At 36.9% G+C, this 19,344-nt stretch overlaps 1 protein-coding gene across 1 annotated transcript in view; it reads right to left on the bottom strand.

Moving 5' to 3' along the window:
* TTC6 (tetratricopeptide repeat domain 6) overlaps positions 1-19,344 on the bottom strand; it is a 190,640-nt gene that overhangs the window by 110,627 nt on the left and 60,669 nt on the right. The window contains exons 3-5 of the mRNA XM_057306418.1: positions 12,292-12,384; positions 6,919-7,128; positions 632-765 (exon numbers count right to left, since the gene is read on the bottom strand). Coding sequence (XP_057162401.1) covers positions 632-765; positions 6,919-7,128; positions 12,292-12,384 — 437 coding nt within the window. The remainder of the gene's footprint in view (positions 1-631; positions 766-6,918; positions 7,129-12,291; positions 12,385-19,344) is intronic.

The raw sequence follows: 19,344 nt of genomic DNA, 5'->3' as shown, positions 1-19,344 counted from the left end.
CCTAGTGGTAAAATAAGGAGAAAACCAGTTTCAACAAGGTGATTGGCAAAAGATAAACCCATAAATCTAAATTGCATTTACACATATTATTCAAAATTGCGGTTGTACCCCCGTATTATAAGAATCTCCATTAAAAATTGGGGGGAGGGGAATAAAACATGAAATGACGGTAGAGAAAAATAAGGTCATCTTAATTACCAAATTGATTGGCCTATGAACATTTTGTGTTGGGTTGATTTTTATTTTGTCATAACAAAATTAACCAATATAAAAAGCAGTTAATCCAAAGTAGTCATTACTGTGACCAAAAATATCAGATCGACCATGTTAGAACTTAATTTTCCTTAGTTTCACAAAGAGCTATTTTTAATTCTAGTTATATCGCTGTTATATCATTAATCTAAGTACACTGCCCAAAAATAGTAATAGAAAGAAGTGTGAAGTATAGCACACATACATATCCTAACCATAATATCTGACACCAACTCTTCCTGTGGGAAAGTTTAACTTAGATCTCATATATACGAATTTCTAAAATGCTTAATTTTCCTTTAAAAATGCATTTTCAGGTATCAATGCTATTAAATAACTTCTCTTCAGGCAGCAAAATTTGTAAACTCAAGGAAGTTACTTTTTTTTAGGTAGTTTTTGATCCCACTGGGGTCTGGAACACCTTCCTTGTCTCTGATGTGGAATTCCTAATTTACTTTTTTGTGTTCGCTTAACTTCTCTTCCTCTGATTTGCAAAAATTCTGATGATTTCACCTTCAAGAAAATATAAAGTAGGCTGTTAAGGAAAGTTGTAACATGAGAATAAGATCTTTCTCTCATATTTAATGGTCTATCTTATATTTAAACTCCAAATTTCTATGTATATTTTATAACATAAATCCTAAAGGTGAGTTGATATTTTCCTCTAAATCCTTTTCTGAATTTTTACATATACACCTTCATAGCAATGAAAATATTAGTACCATATTCATCTACAATATTTTATTTATTCCCGGGGCACCTGGTGGCTCAGTCAGTTAAAGCATCTGCCTTCAGCTCAGGTCATGATCTCCAGGTCCTGGGATCCCCACGTCTGCCTTCCTGCTTAGGGTGGAGTCGGCTTCTGCTTCTCCCTCTCCTTCTGCCCCTCCCCCACACACATACACTCTCTCTCCCTTTCTCTTTCTCTTTCTCAAATAAATAAATACAATCTTTAAGAAATATTTTTTATTTATTGCCTTAAAACTATTAAAGAAGAAATATAAGATTCTTCCCTCCATAGATCTACTCTTCTTCGTTGGTTTTTTCTCCTAAGATTTTTTTTTTTTTTTTTTTTTTTTTTTAGTTATCTCCTCACCCAGCGTGGGGCTCAAACTTAAAACCCCGAGATCAAGAGTCACACGCTCCACCAAGCTAAGCCAGCCAGGCTCCCCTTGGTTGGTATTTTTAATAGAATTTGCCCTTAGTCTCTTAAAAGTTTGTCATGACTGGTGGTTGCAAGCACAAGCCGAAATGAACTTTAATGCTTTATATAACTGTTTTGAGCAATTTGTATTTCTTAAAATTGTACTGTTTTCTCTTTCTACTGCTTGGGAAAAATCAAATGCATTTCCATCTCATAAATAATTGCCTTTTAGGGGCGCCTGGGTGGCTCAGTCATTAAGCGTCTGCCTTCAGCTCAGGGTGTGATCCCGGCGTTCTGGGATCAAGCCCCACATCGGGCTCCTCCGATGGGAGCCTGCTTCTTCCTCTCCCACTCCCCCTGCTTGTGTTCCCTCTCTCACTGGCTGTCTCTCTCTCTCTCTCTGTCAAATAAGTGGATAAAGTCTTTTAAAAAATAATAATAATAATTGCCTTTTAATCATTGTAAGTATTAGGAGTATTGTTTTCATAGATTTCCTAGAAAATTTGCAGAATTCATGTTAATAGGTCATCAAAAGATATTTCTTCTCTGTGGGATGCTCTGTTTTATTTTGTTTTGTTTTTGAGACTAGATTTAAGGAAGAAAGTGGGAGGCTTTCCTTGGGGAAAGCAGATAGATATGGTTGGATAAATAGAAGGAGGCCAGATAAAGGGAGGTTCTCATGAATTAGGTTGAGGGTTTGGGATCCCAGCAGTAGAAAGGAGAGAGCTATTGTGATTTCTTAGGTAAAGAAATGATGATGAATAAGGAAAGCTGAATACAGAGCATTCTATCTCACCACCCAGTTAATGTTTGAACTTCCCCTACAGTTTCTCCACCAAATGGTCATCCACCCTGGCTTGAACATGGTAGGGAACAGAAGACTTGGATATATCCAAAGGCAGCCACTTTCTCTCTGAAACTCTCCCAGTTGTTTGTTTGTTATAGAGCCTAACAACTTTCATCCACCAGTCTCAATTCACACATCAGGATCATACATGCACGGTCCAGCTCCTTCCATCCGACTGACAAACAAATATTTGAATACAGCTGGCTCTCCTGGGCCTGCTTTTCCCCCAGAAAAACATCACCAGTCCCTTCAACTCTACATGACAAGTTTCTGAAATACTGTGCTTTGTCATCTTGAATGCTCTCTTCCAAATGGTCTGCAATTTGTCAGTGTCGCTCCTGGGATTGGATACCCAGATCTGAACACGACATGTGAGGTGTGATGTGATCAGATCAACCAGAAGAAAGATGATCCTCTTTTATGGAATTCGTCAATCAGCGCAAACTATGATTGCACTTGTCTTCCTCTCACAAAACTAAATCATGGCCTAAAACTCTGAAGTCTTTCACATTTGCTCTGAGTCACGTCGTCCCATATCCATGCACTTAACTTGTAGACCCAAGGGCAGAACCATACACACATTTATCCCAATTAAATTTCATCTGAGGTCAACCATCCAAATCTTACTAATCACATTTGGATGTTATCTGCAAATACAATCAGTAAATCTTCCATATTCTTATCCAAATTATTAGGAAATATGCTGAAATGGACATAGCCCTATCACAGTCCACTAGGGCATTTCATGACTAGCTGTGCATCCTTTGCATAACTAATCACAAATCCATCTAGCAGTTCACCTGATTGCAGTCTTGTCTACGAAACTGTCATTGGGAGGCTTGCATAAAGGGATTGCTGAAATCCAAAGGCTAATAACAATAACTAATGTTTAATGAGCTTTCTTTTAGGCCAAGCTCTTCTCCATGATAGCCTTGCATTGAACTCCAGGTCTCACACTTTTCTGATGCTCAGTCTACTAAAGTCTAAAAAAGAAATAAGGTTGGTCTTCTGTGGCTTGTCCTTAGGAAACCCATGCTGGCCCCAAGTGATTACTGCTTCCTCTTATAAGCCGTATATAAGGGGTTCTTCTAAGGTTCTTACAATTATTTTAATGATTCATTTAATCATTCCAGAATTTTGTCCAAGATCAATGCATACATCACAGAAACCATAACCCTTATCCTTAAAAAAATAAAACTCAGATTTGCCGTTGCCAGTCCCCAGGCTTCTAGCTCCCCTCTCACTGCAGCACCTCCTCAAAGCTGCTGTGGACGGCGGGGCAACAGGCTTCGACCTTTCTATCTGAGCTGACAGGCTCAGATACCTAAGTTAACTCTTACCAATCTTAGGCTTCAAGTTTCTTTTATCACTTCTTTTTCCCTTCTTTCTAAACTAAAGATTATTTTCCTTGTCAGATTTAAGAGAAGCGAAGTACAAGTTTATCAGCTTCCTTTTCTCTTTGTCGTATTTCTGTTTACTTAAAACCTCAACCTTTTTTCAAAATTAAATTAAGGCAGCTCTGTCATATGTTGTCATCACACTATTCATCCATAATGATGGGGTTATCCTTTCTTTTGTCTCTCTTTGCTCTTAAACTAATATGAAAAAAATCCTTTTTTATTCTTAGCATGATTCACAGGCCTCAACCCATTCTGCGTCTTAGGCTTTTTCATATAATTATTATAGCCACATGTCACTTTTATGTTTATCTATGGATGTGTATTTCTTCTTTCATCTTTGTATATTTGTTAAACTCTGAATGCAGTAGATCACTCATAACTGTTTTTGTGAGAATTTGAGGGGATTTAGGGCATCCCGCATCTCTTAAACTTCCTTCCATTTAGAATCGCAAGACATGTGGTATCTATGTTCTTATAGTCTTTTTACCGTTTTCCCTCCTAAAATGCTTGACAAACCTCTCACAGGCCCTGTGTCAGTCATCTCTTCACGGTCACCATTACCTCATTTCTCTTTTTTATTTAATTTATCTAAGTCATGTTGGTCATGATTGAGAACAGAGTCCTCATAACCTTTATTATACTAATGAGCTTCTAAGAGTAGAAATGGTCAATAAAGACTAATCAAATTCTCTGCTTGCCTGCTCCATGAGACCCTCGGGCACATATCTGAGCGGTGGAAGTCCTGCACTGCTCCTTTAACACGCCTCTGTGCGGCTTCCATTTGCTGTGTCAAAAGAGGTCTTCTTGTCCCCCCCAGTCTGGCCTGCCTTGCTGGAGTGTATTATTCCTCATTCCTGTGCCAGAGATGCCAGAGATGCTAATTTTTATGGCCTCAAACATTCAAAGTGAAGTTCATGGATTATAACTGATCTTATATAATGCAAATAAATACAAGCTACTTGGTGGGATGAGTCACAGGACTACTGCCTTTCTATGGCGTTTCTAGTATGTCCCACACTATGCCAAAATAAGAGACCACAAAGTCTTTTATGCTTTTCTCTTCTCCTCCTCTTGAAACACTCTGGTTCTGGTTTAGCCCTCTCTTAATCCATTCTCCCAAGTTTTTCTTGTCCAGCCATTCCTCCTAGTTTTGTGAGGGACACTCTATCCCTAGTCATTTTTGTAGCTGAGAATTTGTTCTTGTACTTAACCAGATACCTGTTAATTGTTGTTATGAAAGAGCACTGTTTGCAAAGGGGTAAAGAGTAAAGGTTCCAGAATTAGACCATCTCAGTTCAACTTCTGCCTCTACAATCTAACTAGATATTTGTACTTGGACAAGTTATTTATCTTCTTTATGAGTTTCTTTGAATACAGTCTTGCTAAGAAATCTGATTTTAGGAAAAAGTAGGATAATATATGTAAAACACTTAGCAAAGTGGTTGGCATGTCATAAATACTCAGTAAATGCTAGTTACCTTAAGGAAGTTTGCCTCTTTCTACCAAAAATAAATAAATTTCTGTAATTTCTTAATAATATTTAATAGCAGCCACAACAATCCAAAAGAATCAACATGGAACTTTTCTAATGAGAGATTTGAACTCCTGCCAGGCCATCGTGGTTAAATCACTGTCCAGAAATCCATGTCGTTTTTTTTACACATTTCATAGCTCACATTTTATTTCCAAAGTTCCAATGTTCAGATAGGAGTATGGATGAAAACACTATCCATGCCCACCAGCCTAACACGTTCTCACCAAGATGCCGTAGTCTTTAAAGATACTGTTTAAGGGGCGCCTGGGTGGCTCAGTCGTTTAAGCGTCTGCCTTCAGTTCAGGTCATGATCTCAGGGTCCTGGGATTGAGTCCCGAGTCGGGCTCCCTGCTGTGCGGGGGCCTGTTTCTCCCTCTCCTCCCCACTCATGCTCTCTCTTGCTATCTCTGTCTCTCCCTCTCTGTCTCTCAATAAATGAATAAAATCTTGAAAAAGATACTGCTTTTAAAAAAAGAAGGAAAGAAAGAAAGAAAAAGATGCTATCTAAGGGCTCCACAACTAGAAGGTGTCAGCCTGAAAGACAGGATTCACCTGGAGTATTTAGCAATGAGTGGGTTCACTTAACCTTGGCAGGATTCACTTCATACCCCAAGTGCATGCTTTAGAAAGATAGCATGACTTCTGATGGAGTCTGTAGCCCATCACAAGATAAGTCCCTTCTCTTTCACAGCAGTCATGGATTTTCTCTGGTCAATTATTATGTGTGCATCTTCCTTATTACCCATTATTCCCAATAGATCAATATGCTAGCATCATGCAAGATGAACTTAAGAAAGTAGGACTTGAGAAATGAAGAAAACCAGGAGGCAACTGTGTTAATCTGAATATAAGGTCACTAGGACCCAGACTAGGATGAAGGCAACTGGAAAAGAGAAGTAAAAAATTACAAACAATAATGTTAGAAGGAATCTAGACCTTGGAGACTCATTGGGGGTGAAAGGCAAGGGAAGGGGAGGTCACAAATAAACCCAAGGTTTCAGAGTTGGGAATTCTGGACACAAGTTGAAGAATGGCCAGTTGACATGGGTGAAGCATAGCAAGAACATGGTCTTCCATGGGGAGAGGGGACCCAACAGGAGAGGGAAGGTTTACCCAAGAAGTGGTAACCATTTGAGTCAGTTAGAGAGAGGATCCGTGGTGATAATCAAGATAATATTTTGTGGTTTAGGGAAAAATGGCTTTTTTTAAATCCTAATAATAATGTACCCATTTTAAATAAGCTCATTAAAGTCAAAAGATAACTCAAATTAAAGAAAAGTACTAAGTGAATAGTAGTAAGGTAAAACACAGATACGGTAAAAAATTATTTAAATTATACATATATAAAATGAATCTGAGAGACATTCTCACAATAGGAAAAGACTTAGGGTTAGGATAAACCTAAACGGGGCAATGTTATAAAATACACAAAATTCACCCAGTCCTTGTCCTTGGGAGACTCCCTCAAAATGGTAATGGGAGGGCTCTTGGTCAATTTCTGAAGCCCTGGGGTTCCTTCCCTCCTTATAAATGTGTCTTCTCTCCCCAGAGTTGTAATTAAGGTTGAGACTAAAAGCCCTCAACACACAGATGTCCCCTTTTCCCAAATGAGCAATTTGCAAATACAAGGCCCTTTTTCAGGGTGAACCCACCTCCATGCCGTGGCCCTTGCCTGGTCCATTTCTTCACACTTCCACATCCCCAACAATCGTAACTGTTTCCAATACAAATAGTGTTTTACCTTTAAAGACACCCATTTGGCTGCTTTGGAATCACCTGTGGGCTGTTCGTCTTTCAAAGGTTTACTTGATTCATCCACTGGTCGAACTTCCAGAGTTTCCTGAGACTTAAATACTGTGCTTTCTGCTTCTGAGACTCCCCACTCTAACACATCCTCTTGTTCGAGTTGGAAAATACTTGAGATAGTTTTAGGAAGTTCCTCAAGCACATTCTGTGGGAAAACATAAATGTACAAGAATGTTCTTCTTATTGGTCCTTCCAAAGTTTTAAGTCACACAATGTTTCTTTCTAACCATGAAATGATGATAAAAATGCATGACTGAAATTAAGCAAAGGTAGTATGTCTCCTCTGAAGATTTAGAAAGAGAAATTCAAATTGACTTAAGAACAATGTAAAGCCTAACAAATTATTTTCTCTGGCTCTTGTCTCAGAAAATACAGCTACCCCACAGTTACTACACACCAACTCTAAGGAAATCGTAAGATACCAATCTTACCCTGACTTCACCTCATACTCACACAGAATCAAGGCCCACTGAAACATCTGACCTCTGAGGTTCTTTGGTCCTGAGAAATGGGATTTCTGCTAACCAGATGCTCTTTCAAAAGCCTGACTTCAAGTCCTCAAAGAAGAGCTGACCCAAGGCCTCAAGAAGACCACCCAGACACCCCACTCCATCCCAAGCCCTAATGAAAAACTCTCACAAAACATCACTCTTAAAACTATTTTGTGTTCCTTAAAAATGCCTCACTGACTTAATCTGTATCTCACCAAGTCTTAGGTAAAGTATCTTTATAGCCATATTTTGATATTACCCAATTTTAAACCAAAACTATTTGGGATTATGGAATACTGGCAATTAAAGCTTCACTGCCTCAAATTAACATGATAAAACCAGTCTGATTTATATAAAAATCCGAATTCTAGAGAATGACTTGAAAATGCAATTGCATAACTTTGTTCTTTGATGCATCCATTTGCTAATAAGTAAAATAAAGGGTAAAGATGTAATACAGCACCAAATACTATATAGCTTTATTATGCAAAAAGGGATGGCTAGGGGCGCCTGGGTGGCACAGCGGTTAAGCGTCTGCCTTCGGCTCAGGGCGTGATCCCAGCGTTATGGGATCGAGCCCCACATCAGGCTCCTCCGCTATGAGCCTGCTTCTTCCTCTCCCACTCCCCCTGCTTGTGTTCCCTCTCTCGCTGGCTGTCTCTATCCTGTCGAATAAATAAATAAAATCTTTAAAAAAAAAATAAAAAATAAAAAAAATAAAAGTGATCTTATTAAAAAAAAAAAGGGATGGCTAAACCAAGAAATTTCCATTTGTAAAATGAAACTTTAATCTGGAGCTCATATTTCTATAAAACTATTTATTGGATGGTGCTGCGAAAGGAGTAAAAGCTTTGTAACTAGATGGGACATTATTCAACCTGGATCTGTTGATTAATAGAAGTGTGATTTTGGTCAAGTTACTTAATCCTTTTTTAGCCTCATTCTCCTCACTGGTAAAAAGGGGGGTTAATAAAATCTTTTTCATAAAATGGCAGAATAGATACACTCGGGCAATACGTGTTATGGGCCCTGTGCTTGTCAGCTCATTCATTCCATGATCCATAGATTTGGCACTGTTAATCACTCACTTCCTTTCCAATTTCTCCTCTCCTGGCTGCAACACACACTCCCAGCGTTCTGGTTTGGGAGACTGAACAGATGAAGGTACCACCCTCCAAAACAGAAAACGGAGGAAGAGAAGCTTGAGGAGAGGGCAATGGCAATCCTATAGCTGCAACTGACCCTCTTCAGGACTCTGCCCAGCCTTCCTTCTGCCACCAAGCCTTTACTGACATGTCACTGCTCTGTGCCCTGCCTCTGTTTCAGCATGCATCACACTGTATTGTAATTGTCTAAGTATTCATTATCATAGCCTAATCATCGACATATATGACCATTGTCTCATTTAAGCTTAATCTTCACCACAACTCCGTGAAGCAGAAACTGTTTGTAACCCCATTTCGTGGATGAAGAAACTGAGGCTTGCAAAAGTTATGAAACCTGCCGAAGGTCACAGTGAGAGTAAGTAGCAGTGCTCTGTTTGAGCCTAGACAACTTGAATCCAAACTACACTCTCCTACCCTCTTTCTCCTACTCCCAATTGACTAACACTTCTCAAAGTGTGGTCCACAGACTCCTGACAGTCTTTGAGATCCTTTCAGGGGATCTGCAATGTCAAAGCTATTTTCATAATAATACTAAGCCTCATTTGCCTTTTTCACTGTGTTCACACTTGCACTGATGATGGAAAAGCAGTAGTGGGTGAAATAGTGAGCCAATACTTTTCATATGATGAACACATGAGATTACAAAAGCATGCAGGGGTTAAACAGCCATTCAAAGAGCAAGGTAGATCAATGGACTCGGTTAACACAATCCACATAAACAAAAACTCCTTTGGGTCCTTAAAATATTTTTCAAGAGTTTAAAGGCATCCTCCAGTAACTGGGTGATGGACATTAAGGAGAGCATGTGATGTAATGAGCACTGGGTATTATATAAGACTGATGAACCATAGAGCTGTACTTCTGAAACCAATAGTACATTATATGTTAATCAATTGAATTTAAATTAAAAAAAAAAAAGAATATTTAAACTCTAAAAAAAAAAAAGAGTTTAAAGGCACCCTGAGACCACAAATTTTAAGTACTTTAAAACTTTAAAGTCTGAGAATTCCTTAAAAAAGAAATTGTGTCTTACCTATCTTTATATCTCAAGTACTTAGTGTGTTTATACCATCTGCAATTATTTGTGAACAAGTGAATGAATAAATAAATGAAAGAAAATTATATCAATTTTTTTCTCTGCTATGTACTTAGTCTCTGTTTAGAATATTCATTAAACAGTATTAGACTTCGTCTCTTTATGTACTGGTCTACTCCATACAATGAGTTCCTCAAGGTCAAGAACTGTCTTTTTATCTTTGTATTAACCATGTCTTAAACAACGCCTACCACATTGTAGGAAAAGGAACGAGTGACTAAACTCTTTGATTTTTTTAAATAAGTACGTGAGGAAATCATTCTCCATGATGATTCAAAAACTACTATATTTGAAATGGTGGGTACTTAAAGAAAATAAGTTGCATCAAAGAACTAAGAGACCTCTGACCTGTGGCACTGAGATGTTCACAAGTGAGGCTGCCATTAGGGTAGGATGCTGGCACAACCAGATGACAGCATATTGGCCCGTGTTCCGCAGATAAATCTCAGCCCAGGAAGCTTCTAGAAGTCTAAGGGACAGGTAGCATGGACAGATAGAGTTCTGCTCTCTGGCAGAGTGTCTGGAATGAGAGATATCACAGAAGAGACTTTACCATGACCAGGTATCAAGTTAAAAGGTATTTTACTTCTTAAAAAGCCAGTGACCAGGAGTGCCTAGGTGGCTCAGTCAGTTAAGCATTTGACTCTTGGTTTCAGCTCAGGTCATGATTTCAGGGTCATGAGATCAAGTCCCGTGTCAGGCTCTATGCTCAGTTTGGAGTCTGCTTAAGACTCCCTCTCTCTCCCTCTGCCCCTCCCCCCATGTGCACGCCCTCTCTCTCCCTCTCTCTGTCCCTCTCTCTCTCTAAAATAAATAAATAAATCTTAAGGAAAAAACAAAACAAAACAAAAGCCAGTGGCCAGAAGAGGTCCAGTGATTGCTTGTAAATGTCAAAGCTGAGACAATGGTTCCCACAGAATTACAAGGAAATTGGGGCACCTGGGTGGCACAGCAGTTGGGCGTCTGCCTTCGGCTCAGGGCGTGATCCCGGCGTTACGGGATCGAGCCCCACGTCAGGCTCCTCCACTATGAGCCTGCTTCTTCCTCTCCCACTCCCCCTGCTTGTGTTCCCTCTCTCGCTGGCTGTCTCTATCTCTGCTGAATAAATAAATAAAATCTTTTAAAAAAAAAAAAGAATTACAAGGAAATCAATATTTTTGTTTAAATCTTTATTTTAAATAGTCAAGATGATGTCTAAGTTAAGTACCTGATATTTGGCCTTTTTCATATTTTCCTGGAAAATGGTATCTTTTCTTTTTTTTTTTTTAATGTTTTTTTATTACATTATGTTAGTCACCATACAGTACATCCCTGGTTTTTGATGTAAAGTTCGATGATTCATTAGTTGCGTATAACACCCAGTGCACCATGCAATATGTGCCCTCCTTACTACCCATCATCAGTCTATCCCATTCCCCCACCCCCCCTCCTCTCTGAAGCCCTCAGTTTGTTTCTCAGAGTCCATAGTCTCCCATGCTTCACTCAATGGTATCTTTTCTTATACTTTACATGAATGTAGTGAATGGTCTTAAGTCAAATGGTATTAATGAAGAACTTCTATTTTTCTATACCTGACTAATTTTGTATTTTCAGTTTACTGTACCTATTAGAAGCTTACATATCAGAAGTTTCGATATCTACCTGTAAATGGTGTTCCCTAGAGGAAGGTACCCTAGATGTCGGTTTTATGTCCAAAGTATATGTGGTAAGGCTTCAAAATTGATGTATCTACATATTAGCATCACACATGTGGGGTCTTGAGGTAAGACATGAAAATACAAAGCAGAAAAAAGGCATGGTCTCAACCCAGAAGCATTTCAAACTCTGGTAGTTCAACCAGTACAACACTACCATTGTAAGATCCATGGCTTTTGTGAAAAGATTCCATATATTTTCTAACCGTAACATATTATGATAAAAATGAAGTGCAATCTGAATTTTTATGTATGTGTACTCATATATTCAGGAACTAAAGGAGCTTGCTATTTAATCGTATTTTACAAATCCTTTATAAAGGAAATTATCATGGTACTATGATTTGTTTTATGTAACTGTGGATTTCTATACACAAGCAGACATGTCCTATCCATAGGGAATATATTCTGATTGCTTTGAATCCTATAAATACTTTGCCAGTAATGTATGAAAGGAAGCTTCTGTCACCAACAGTCCATATTTCTCTACAAATGCTATAAATAATTTTTCTACCTAAATAAAAAATAAGATGATGCTTTCTTAGAAGCTAATAACCTTTAATTTAACTCCCCAAATACCTTCTGAATCTAAATGTCTAGACCAGAGGAATTGTTAAAATCTTTCTCTTCTGAAAAGAGTTTTGAGCCTTAGCACAGAAGGTCTATGATAGGCAGCAACGGTGAGCCAAAATAGCCAAGACTCCCAATGTGATATTGGATTAGATGTTCTTAGAGTTAAGCACACTTCTAAAATAAATTAGAGGAGGTTTTTTTTTTTAACTATCTAGATAAGCATTCAAGCAACAAGAGACAAACCACTACATCAAAACAGGCAAGGAGGATTTTTATTAAAGACTTTACCACTTGAGGTTCCTCAAGATTTATCTGTAATCCTTGCTCTGCTTGCACTGGAGATGGCTTGTGCCAGTACGCCTTCCCCATTAAAGATACGTCCTTGAAGAAGAAAAAGAAAACAATTAAAACAATGCCAGTTTTTAATATCATAGAGGTATATTATTCAGTGCAGTCAAATTCCAGTCATTTAATCAGTAAGGAATATATAAAAGAGAAATTTAAGCTAGGTAATATTACGCAGTAACTGGGAAATATAAAACAAAAGAAACAATAAAAATATTTTGTTTATTATTCCAGTTTCATGGCTTTTTAAATTATTGATATCTATAGATATAACATCAGATTTAATAAGACAATAAGATAAAGGTACAGATTCTGTAAAACACTGCTATTAAACGGCTGCACTAAAAAGATAAAATCAAAACTGAAATTTAACCCAAAGCAAGAAGGAATATGAATGTACTTAAAATTTTCATGAGTATAATTGGTACTATCATTTTTATCATTACTAATGCTAATTGCTATGATAAAATCTCATTCAGCTGAAGTGGTAAGAAGACAGCACACCACGACATCTAACAACAAATAAAGAGACCCAGCTCCTGCCCAAACTGTAAAGTCACAGACCAAGTATCAACAGGGAAGTTATTTTGCTCCTCCTCACTTCGGTTTTATCATCTTTAAAATGGGGATTCAACTACATGATTTTTGACAGCCCCTTTCTCCTCTAGACTTTAATAACATCAATAGCAAGATATAAACATTCATTGTACTTTAAAACACTACTTTTCTTTGCTTCATTAAAAAGATCCAACTGAGGCTATTGGCTTCTACTTCTGCCTTTTTATCACAAATAACTATAAAGTGGGACAAAATATAAGAATAACTCTTTTAGGATTGGGCAACAAGCAGTGCACAACTATAATGACTAAGAAAATGGAAACCAAAAAAGGTTAAGAGGCAAATCAACCCAGATTTCTGCCTTTCACAATTCCCAGACCACAACACAAGGTGGGGGGGGAAACAATACAGAACCCAGGTATCTCACTAAGTTGAAGAAACAGAAATTAGAGTAAGGGGAAGACAAAGAGGGTAGAATTTGTAAGGCATAGTATGGAGAGGAAGGAACAGCATCAAAAAAGAGCTCCAGAAATCTGCATCAGGCATTTGAGTTATCAACTGAATACCAATCTGTTCATACAACAGTGAAACCCATGAGAGCAGACAAAAATAAACTGCCATGGGGGAAAAAAAAACCAATTACCAAAGAGCTATAACCACAATTCCCAAAGCTCACAAAGGCTAGGAATCATCAGCTCTCCCACCAGATATGTTGAATACATGGTACATTAATTATAAACCGCAGAAGAGTCAGACATCACTAGTGATTCTAAATTAGCTCTAGAATAAAGGCTTCTTAAGACTTTAACATTTTAAAATAATACTTGAAAATATCAAGCTGATCTTCAAATAGTTTAACAGACTATTAGAACAAACTCCAACACTTCTTAAAGGAAGACAACAAAATCCTATATTCTACAATGTAAAATTCACAATGTTCAGCACTCAATCAAATTTTACTAATCATGTGGAGAAGCATAAATGACCAGGAGAAAAATCTTTAGAAAAAGACCCATAAAGGACAGATATGTTGGAATTAGCAGATAAGGATCTTGAAATTTCTAATATAAATATTAAAATGTTCACATATGTAAATACAATGAGGAACAAATGTAAGATATAAAAACAGAATCAACAGACGAATGGATTAAGAAGATGTGGTCCATATATACAATGGAATATTACTCAGCCATCAGAAAGAACGATTACCCAACATTTGCAGCAACATGGATGGGACTGGAGGAGATTATGCTAAGTGAAATAAGTCAAGCAGAGAAAGACAATTATCATATGGTTTCACTCATTTATGGAACATAAGAAATAGCAGGGAGATCGGTAGAAGAAGGAAGGAAAAAATGAAGAGGGGGGTAAACAAAAGGGGGAATGAACCATGAGAGACTGTGGACTCTGGGAAACAAACTGAAGGCTTCAGAGGCGAGGGAGGTGGGGGATTGGGATTGGCCAGTGATGGGTATTAAGGAGGGCGCATATTGCATGGAGCACTGGGTGTTTTAAGCAAACAATGAATCATGGAACACTACATCAAAAACTAAGGATGTACTGTATGGTGACTAACATAATAAAAATTTTTTAAAAATAAAAATAAAAAAATAAAAACAGAATCAAATGGAATATCTAGATAAAACACATCTGAAATAAAAATTTCACTGAGTGGCATTAATAACAGAGTAGAATTATAGAAGAAAATATTTGTTAACTTGAAGACATAGCAATAGAAACAACACAAAATGAATCACAGAGAGAAATAAAAACTGAAAGAAAATTAATACTCAGTCTAACGTAATATTTAATTAGAGTCCTGGAAAGGGCAGTGTGAAGGGAGCAGAAAATATGTGTACCAAAAAATGGCCAAAATTTTCCAAAATAGATGACAACAATAAACCCCTTGATGCAAAAATTTCTATGAATTTCAAGCAGAAACACACAAAGAACACCATGCCAAGCACATTGTAATCAAAATTAAGAAAACTAGTAATAAAAAAAAATGTATAAGCATCCAGAGAAACATTAAGTACAAAGAAACTAAAAATTACTGGCAACTAATTACCACAAACTAACATTGCAGGCTTCCTATCAGAATTACATAGGCCAGGAGACAATGAAGCAATGTATTTAGAGTACCTGTACTGAAAAAAAAAAATACTGTCCACATAAAATTCTATATCCAGCAAAAATATCTTTCAAAGCAGAAGGTAAAATTTTTCAGCAAGCAAAAGGTAAAAAAATTAATTGACATCAAGCCTACATTACAAGAAATGTTAAAGGAAATTCTTTGAGCAGAAGCAAAATGATATTAGATCAAAACTTGAGTGCACACAATGGAAATAAGTAGTAGAATAATTAAAACGTGTATAAATAAAAAAGATATTTTTCTCCTTTTTAAGATTTTTTAAAAATATAATGGATGGTTTAAATAAAATTAATAATGTTTTATAACATACATAGATGTGAAGTATGCATTAATAATAGCACAATGATGGGAGAAAGGAAAAGAAATATACTTCTGTAAAGTTCTTATCTGTGAAATGGTGTATTATTTATAGGGATATAAGTTAAATATGCACAATGTAAATTCCATAACACCCACTAAAACAATAAAGAGGTAAATAAGCTATTAGTACAAAATAGCATAAAATGCTAAAAAATATAATTAAAAGAAGACAAGTAAAGAGGGGGAAAAGACAAACGAACGTGACAAATAGAAACCAAATAGCAAGATAGTAAAAATAAACCCAACATTATCGATAATTACATGTAAATGGCACTCCAGTTAAAAGACAAACATTGTCACTGCAGAAAAAGACAAGATCATGCAATATGATTGCTATAGGAAACCTACTTTAAGTATAAAGACAAAAATAGGCTAAAAGTAAAAGGATGGGGGCGCCTGGGTGGCACAGCGGTTAAGTGTCTGCCTTCGGCTCAGGGCGTGATCCCAGCGTTATGGGATCAAGCCCCACATCAGGCTCCTCTGCTATGAGCCTGCTTCTTCCTCTCCCACTCCCCCTGCTTGTGTTCCCTCTCTTGCTGTCTGTCTCTATCTCTGTCAAATAAATAAATAAAATCTTTAAAAAAAAAAAAAAAAGTAAAAGGATGAAGGGAGTTATAACATACAAACATTAATCATAAGAAAACTGGAGTGACTATATTAATATCAGAAAAGACAGACTTCACTTCAAAACAAAAAATATTAGCAAAAGAAAGAGGATTTCATAATAATACAAGAGTCAAGTCCCTCAGAAGACATACAAGTATACACTAATGACCATGCTTCCAAGGACGTTTTCTTAAAAACTAACAAAACTCAAAAGAGAAATAGAAAATTTCATTATTATAGTTGGGAATTTCAAACCAAGACTATCTGGCTCCTGAAACTTAGCTTTTCATAAATATACTAACTCAGGGCACCTGGGTAGCACAGTCAGTTAAGTGTCCAACTCTTGGTTTCGGCTCAGGTCATGATCCCAGGGTACTCCAGAATCCACACTTGGCATGGAGTCTGCTTGTGATTCTCTCTCCTTCACCCTCTGCCCCACCCACTTGTGCTCTCTCTCCCCTCCCCAAATATATAAATAAATCTTTAAAAATAAATTAAATAAAATAAATATACTAACTAAAGAGTAAATGTGAAATCCTGCAAAAAAATTCTTGACAACCTCATAGATTTATAAATATATGATAAAAGTATAAAAACCTGACAATAATCAACACCAAATTCATGATATTGTTCACATCTGAGGAGGGAGAGATTGATTGGAAAGAGGTACGAAGGGGATCTCTACTTTACTTGCAATTTTCTATTTATTTAAACAATCTGAAGTGAATATGACAAAAATATTAAATTTTGAAAAATCTGAGTGATGAACACTTGTTCTACAACTGAAAATATTTCATAATAAAGAAATTTCTCAACACATTTCATTTAGGTAATGTAGCAATATCAAAGATGGATTAGAAATATCTTAATAAATAAACCTATAGTTTACCTTACTTGTGAACATAAATGCAAAAATCCCCATTAAAATATTTACAAATGAGTGGCTGGGTGGCTCAGTCGGTTAAGCATCTGCCTTTGGCTCAGGTCATGATCCCAGGGTTCTGGCATCAAACCCTGCATCAGGCTTTCTGATCAGCAGGAGCCTGCTTCTCCCTCTCCCCCTGCCTGACTCTCTCTCTCTCTCAAATAAATAAATAAATAATCCTTTTTAAAAAATAAAATATTTGCAAATGAAAATAATGAGCATATTTAGAAACAATAAATCTTGACCAAGGAAATTTTTCCCAAAACTGCATGGATAATTCATTCCTAGTTTATGAGATTAACAGATTAACATGGAAATTCAAATGATCAACTCACTAACTGCTAAGGATAACCATCAATAAAATTCAACACCTATATCTGAGTAAAGAGTAACTAGAAATAGAAAAAAACTTAACCCCACAAGAGATATTTGCAGATTCCTGCACCAAATGTATTTCATAATAAAACATTAGACAGATGAGACCCAGTGCAACATTAAAAGAAATAGTATAAGTAACATAAGGGAGAAGTCCAAAATGTTACTTTTAATAGATTATATAACCGTATATTTGGTGGAAAAAAGAAAATTAACTGAAAAAAAAACTAGCATATCTAATAAAGTCAACAAATAAAATTTCATACCAGCAATAACCAGTTAAGATTCCATTCTTAAATAAAAAATGAGCTACTAATATATAAAATGAGTGAATCTCAAAAACATTACGCTAAGCAGGAAAAGCCAGGTTAAAATGGCATCAGAATAGCCAAAAATAAAAATAAATAAATAATAGCCAAAAATAGTAACTCCAAACCACCCAATAAAGTAAATATAAAGACAAAAATATATGAAAACTTCAAGTATTTGTCTAGTTAGAGTCCAATGCCAGGGCTTTTTCAAGAAGAGTTTCTTCTTTTCTATGGGTCATGCTTCCTTGTTTATTTGTATGTCTCATAATTGATTGTTGAAAGGTTTATAGCAACCCAGGGAGCACTAATTCAATGATTACTAATGAATGTTGGTAAGAACAGTATTTTTTGTGTTCTAACTTGCCCTATTCCCATAATCTACAATCCAGCTAAGCAGTAGCCTTGAAAAATAAAGATAACAATAAAATAAATATTTTAGTAACTTTCAGCCACGTGAATGTGTATTGGTTGTTTAGGGTCAGTCTTAACCTCTCAATACTGATGTTATCAACTGAAAATGATGGTGGGCACCCACCTGGGCCCACACTATTTGTGGTGAGCCCCCACAGACATTACCGAACCACAGCAAGTGTTGTGGCTGGACCAGCCCTATAGTTCTTATTATGACTACAAAACGAACCTCAGCAACAGCTATCAGGGAACTTTGAAAAAACAAGGTTTATTACTTATGAGTTCTAAAGGGTACACGGCATGCCTAAGAGCACACAGTGAGTTTGTGAGGAGAGAAAGAGGGAGGGAGAGAGAGCGAGCGCATGGACCTGGGGTTCTGACTTTATTGGAGTTGAGGGTGGGGTGCCCAGGGTTTAGCAGTTTCACTCTTTATCAGTGAATTTAAAATATAAGTATGGGAATTAAAGCACAGGAAGGAAACTATTAGAAGTTATAGAGCAATTCAGTAGCGTGGCGGGATACAAAATCAATGCTCAGAAATCAGTTGCATTTCTATACATGAATAACGAGACCGAAGAAAGAGAAATTAGGGAATCCATCCCATTTACAATAGCACCCAAAACCATACGTTACCTTGGAATTAACTTAACCAGAGACATAAAGGACCTATATTCTAGAAACTATAAATCACTCTTGAGAGACATTGAGGAAGACACAAAAAGATGGAAAGATATTCCATGCTCATGGATCGGAAGAATTAACATAGTTAAAATGTCCATGCTACCCAGAGCAATCTACACTTTCAATGCTATCCCGATCAAAATACCGAGGACATTTTTCAAAGAACTGGAACAAATAGTCCTTAAATTTGTATTTAAAACAGAAAAGGCCCCGAATCTCCAAAGAACTGTTGAAAAGGAAAAACAAAGCTGGGGGCATCACAATGCCGGATTTCGAGCTGTACTACAAAGCTGTGATCACAAAGACAGCATGGTACTGGCACAAAAACAGACACATAGACCAATGGAACAGAATAGAGAACCCAGAAATGGACCCTCGGCTCTTTGGGCAACTAATCTTTGATAAAGCAGGAAAAAACATCCGGTGGAATAAAGACAGTCTCTTCAATAAATGGTGCTGGGAAAATTGGACAGCTACATGCAAAAGAATGAAACTTGACCACTATCTCACACCATACACAAAAATAAACTCCAAATGGACGAAAGACCTCGATGTGAGACAGGAATCCACCAAAATTCTAGAGGAGAACATAGGCAGCAACCTCTGCGACATCCGCC

The sequence above is a fragment of the Ursus arctos genome, unplaced genomic scaffold (genome assembly GCF_023065955.2).
Source record: "Ursus arctos isolate Adak ecotype North America unplaced genomic scaffold, UrsArc2.0 scaffold_37, whole genome shotgun sequence".
NCBI classification, from domain to species: domain Eukaryota; kingdom Metazoa; phylum Chordata; class Mammalia; order Carnivora; family Ursidae; genus Ursus; species Ursus arctos.
Note: the sequence above shows the minus strand (reverse complement) of the source record. Positions and strands in the feature narration are given on the sequence as shown.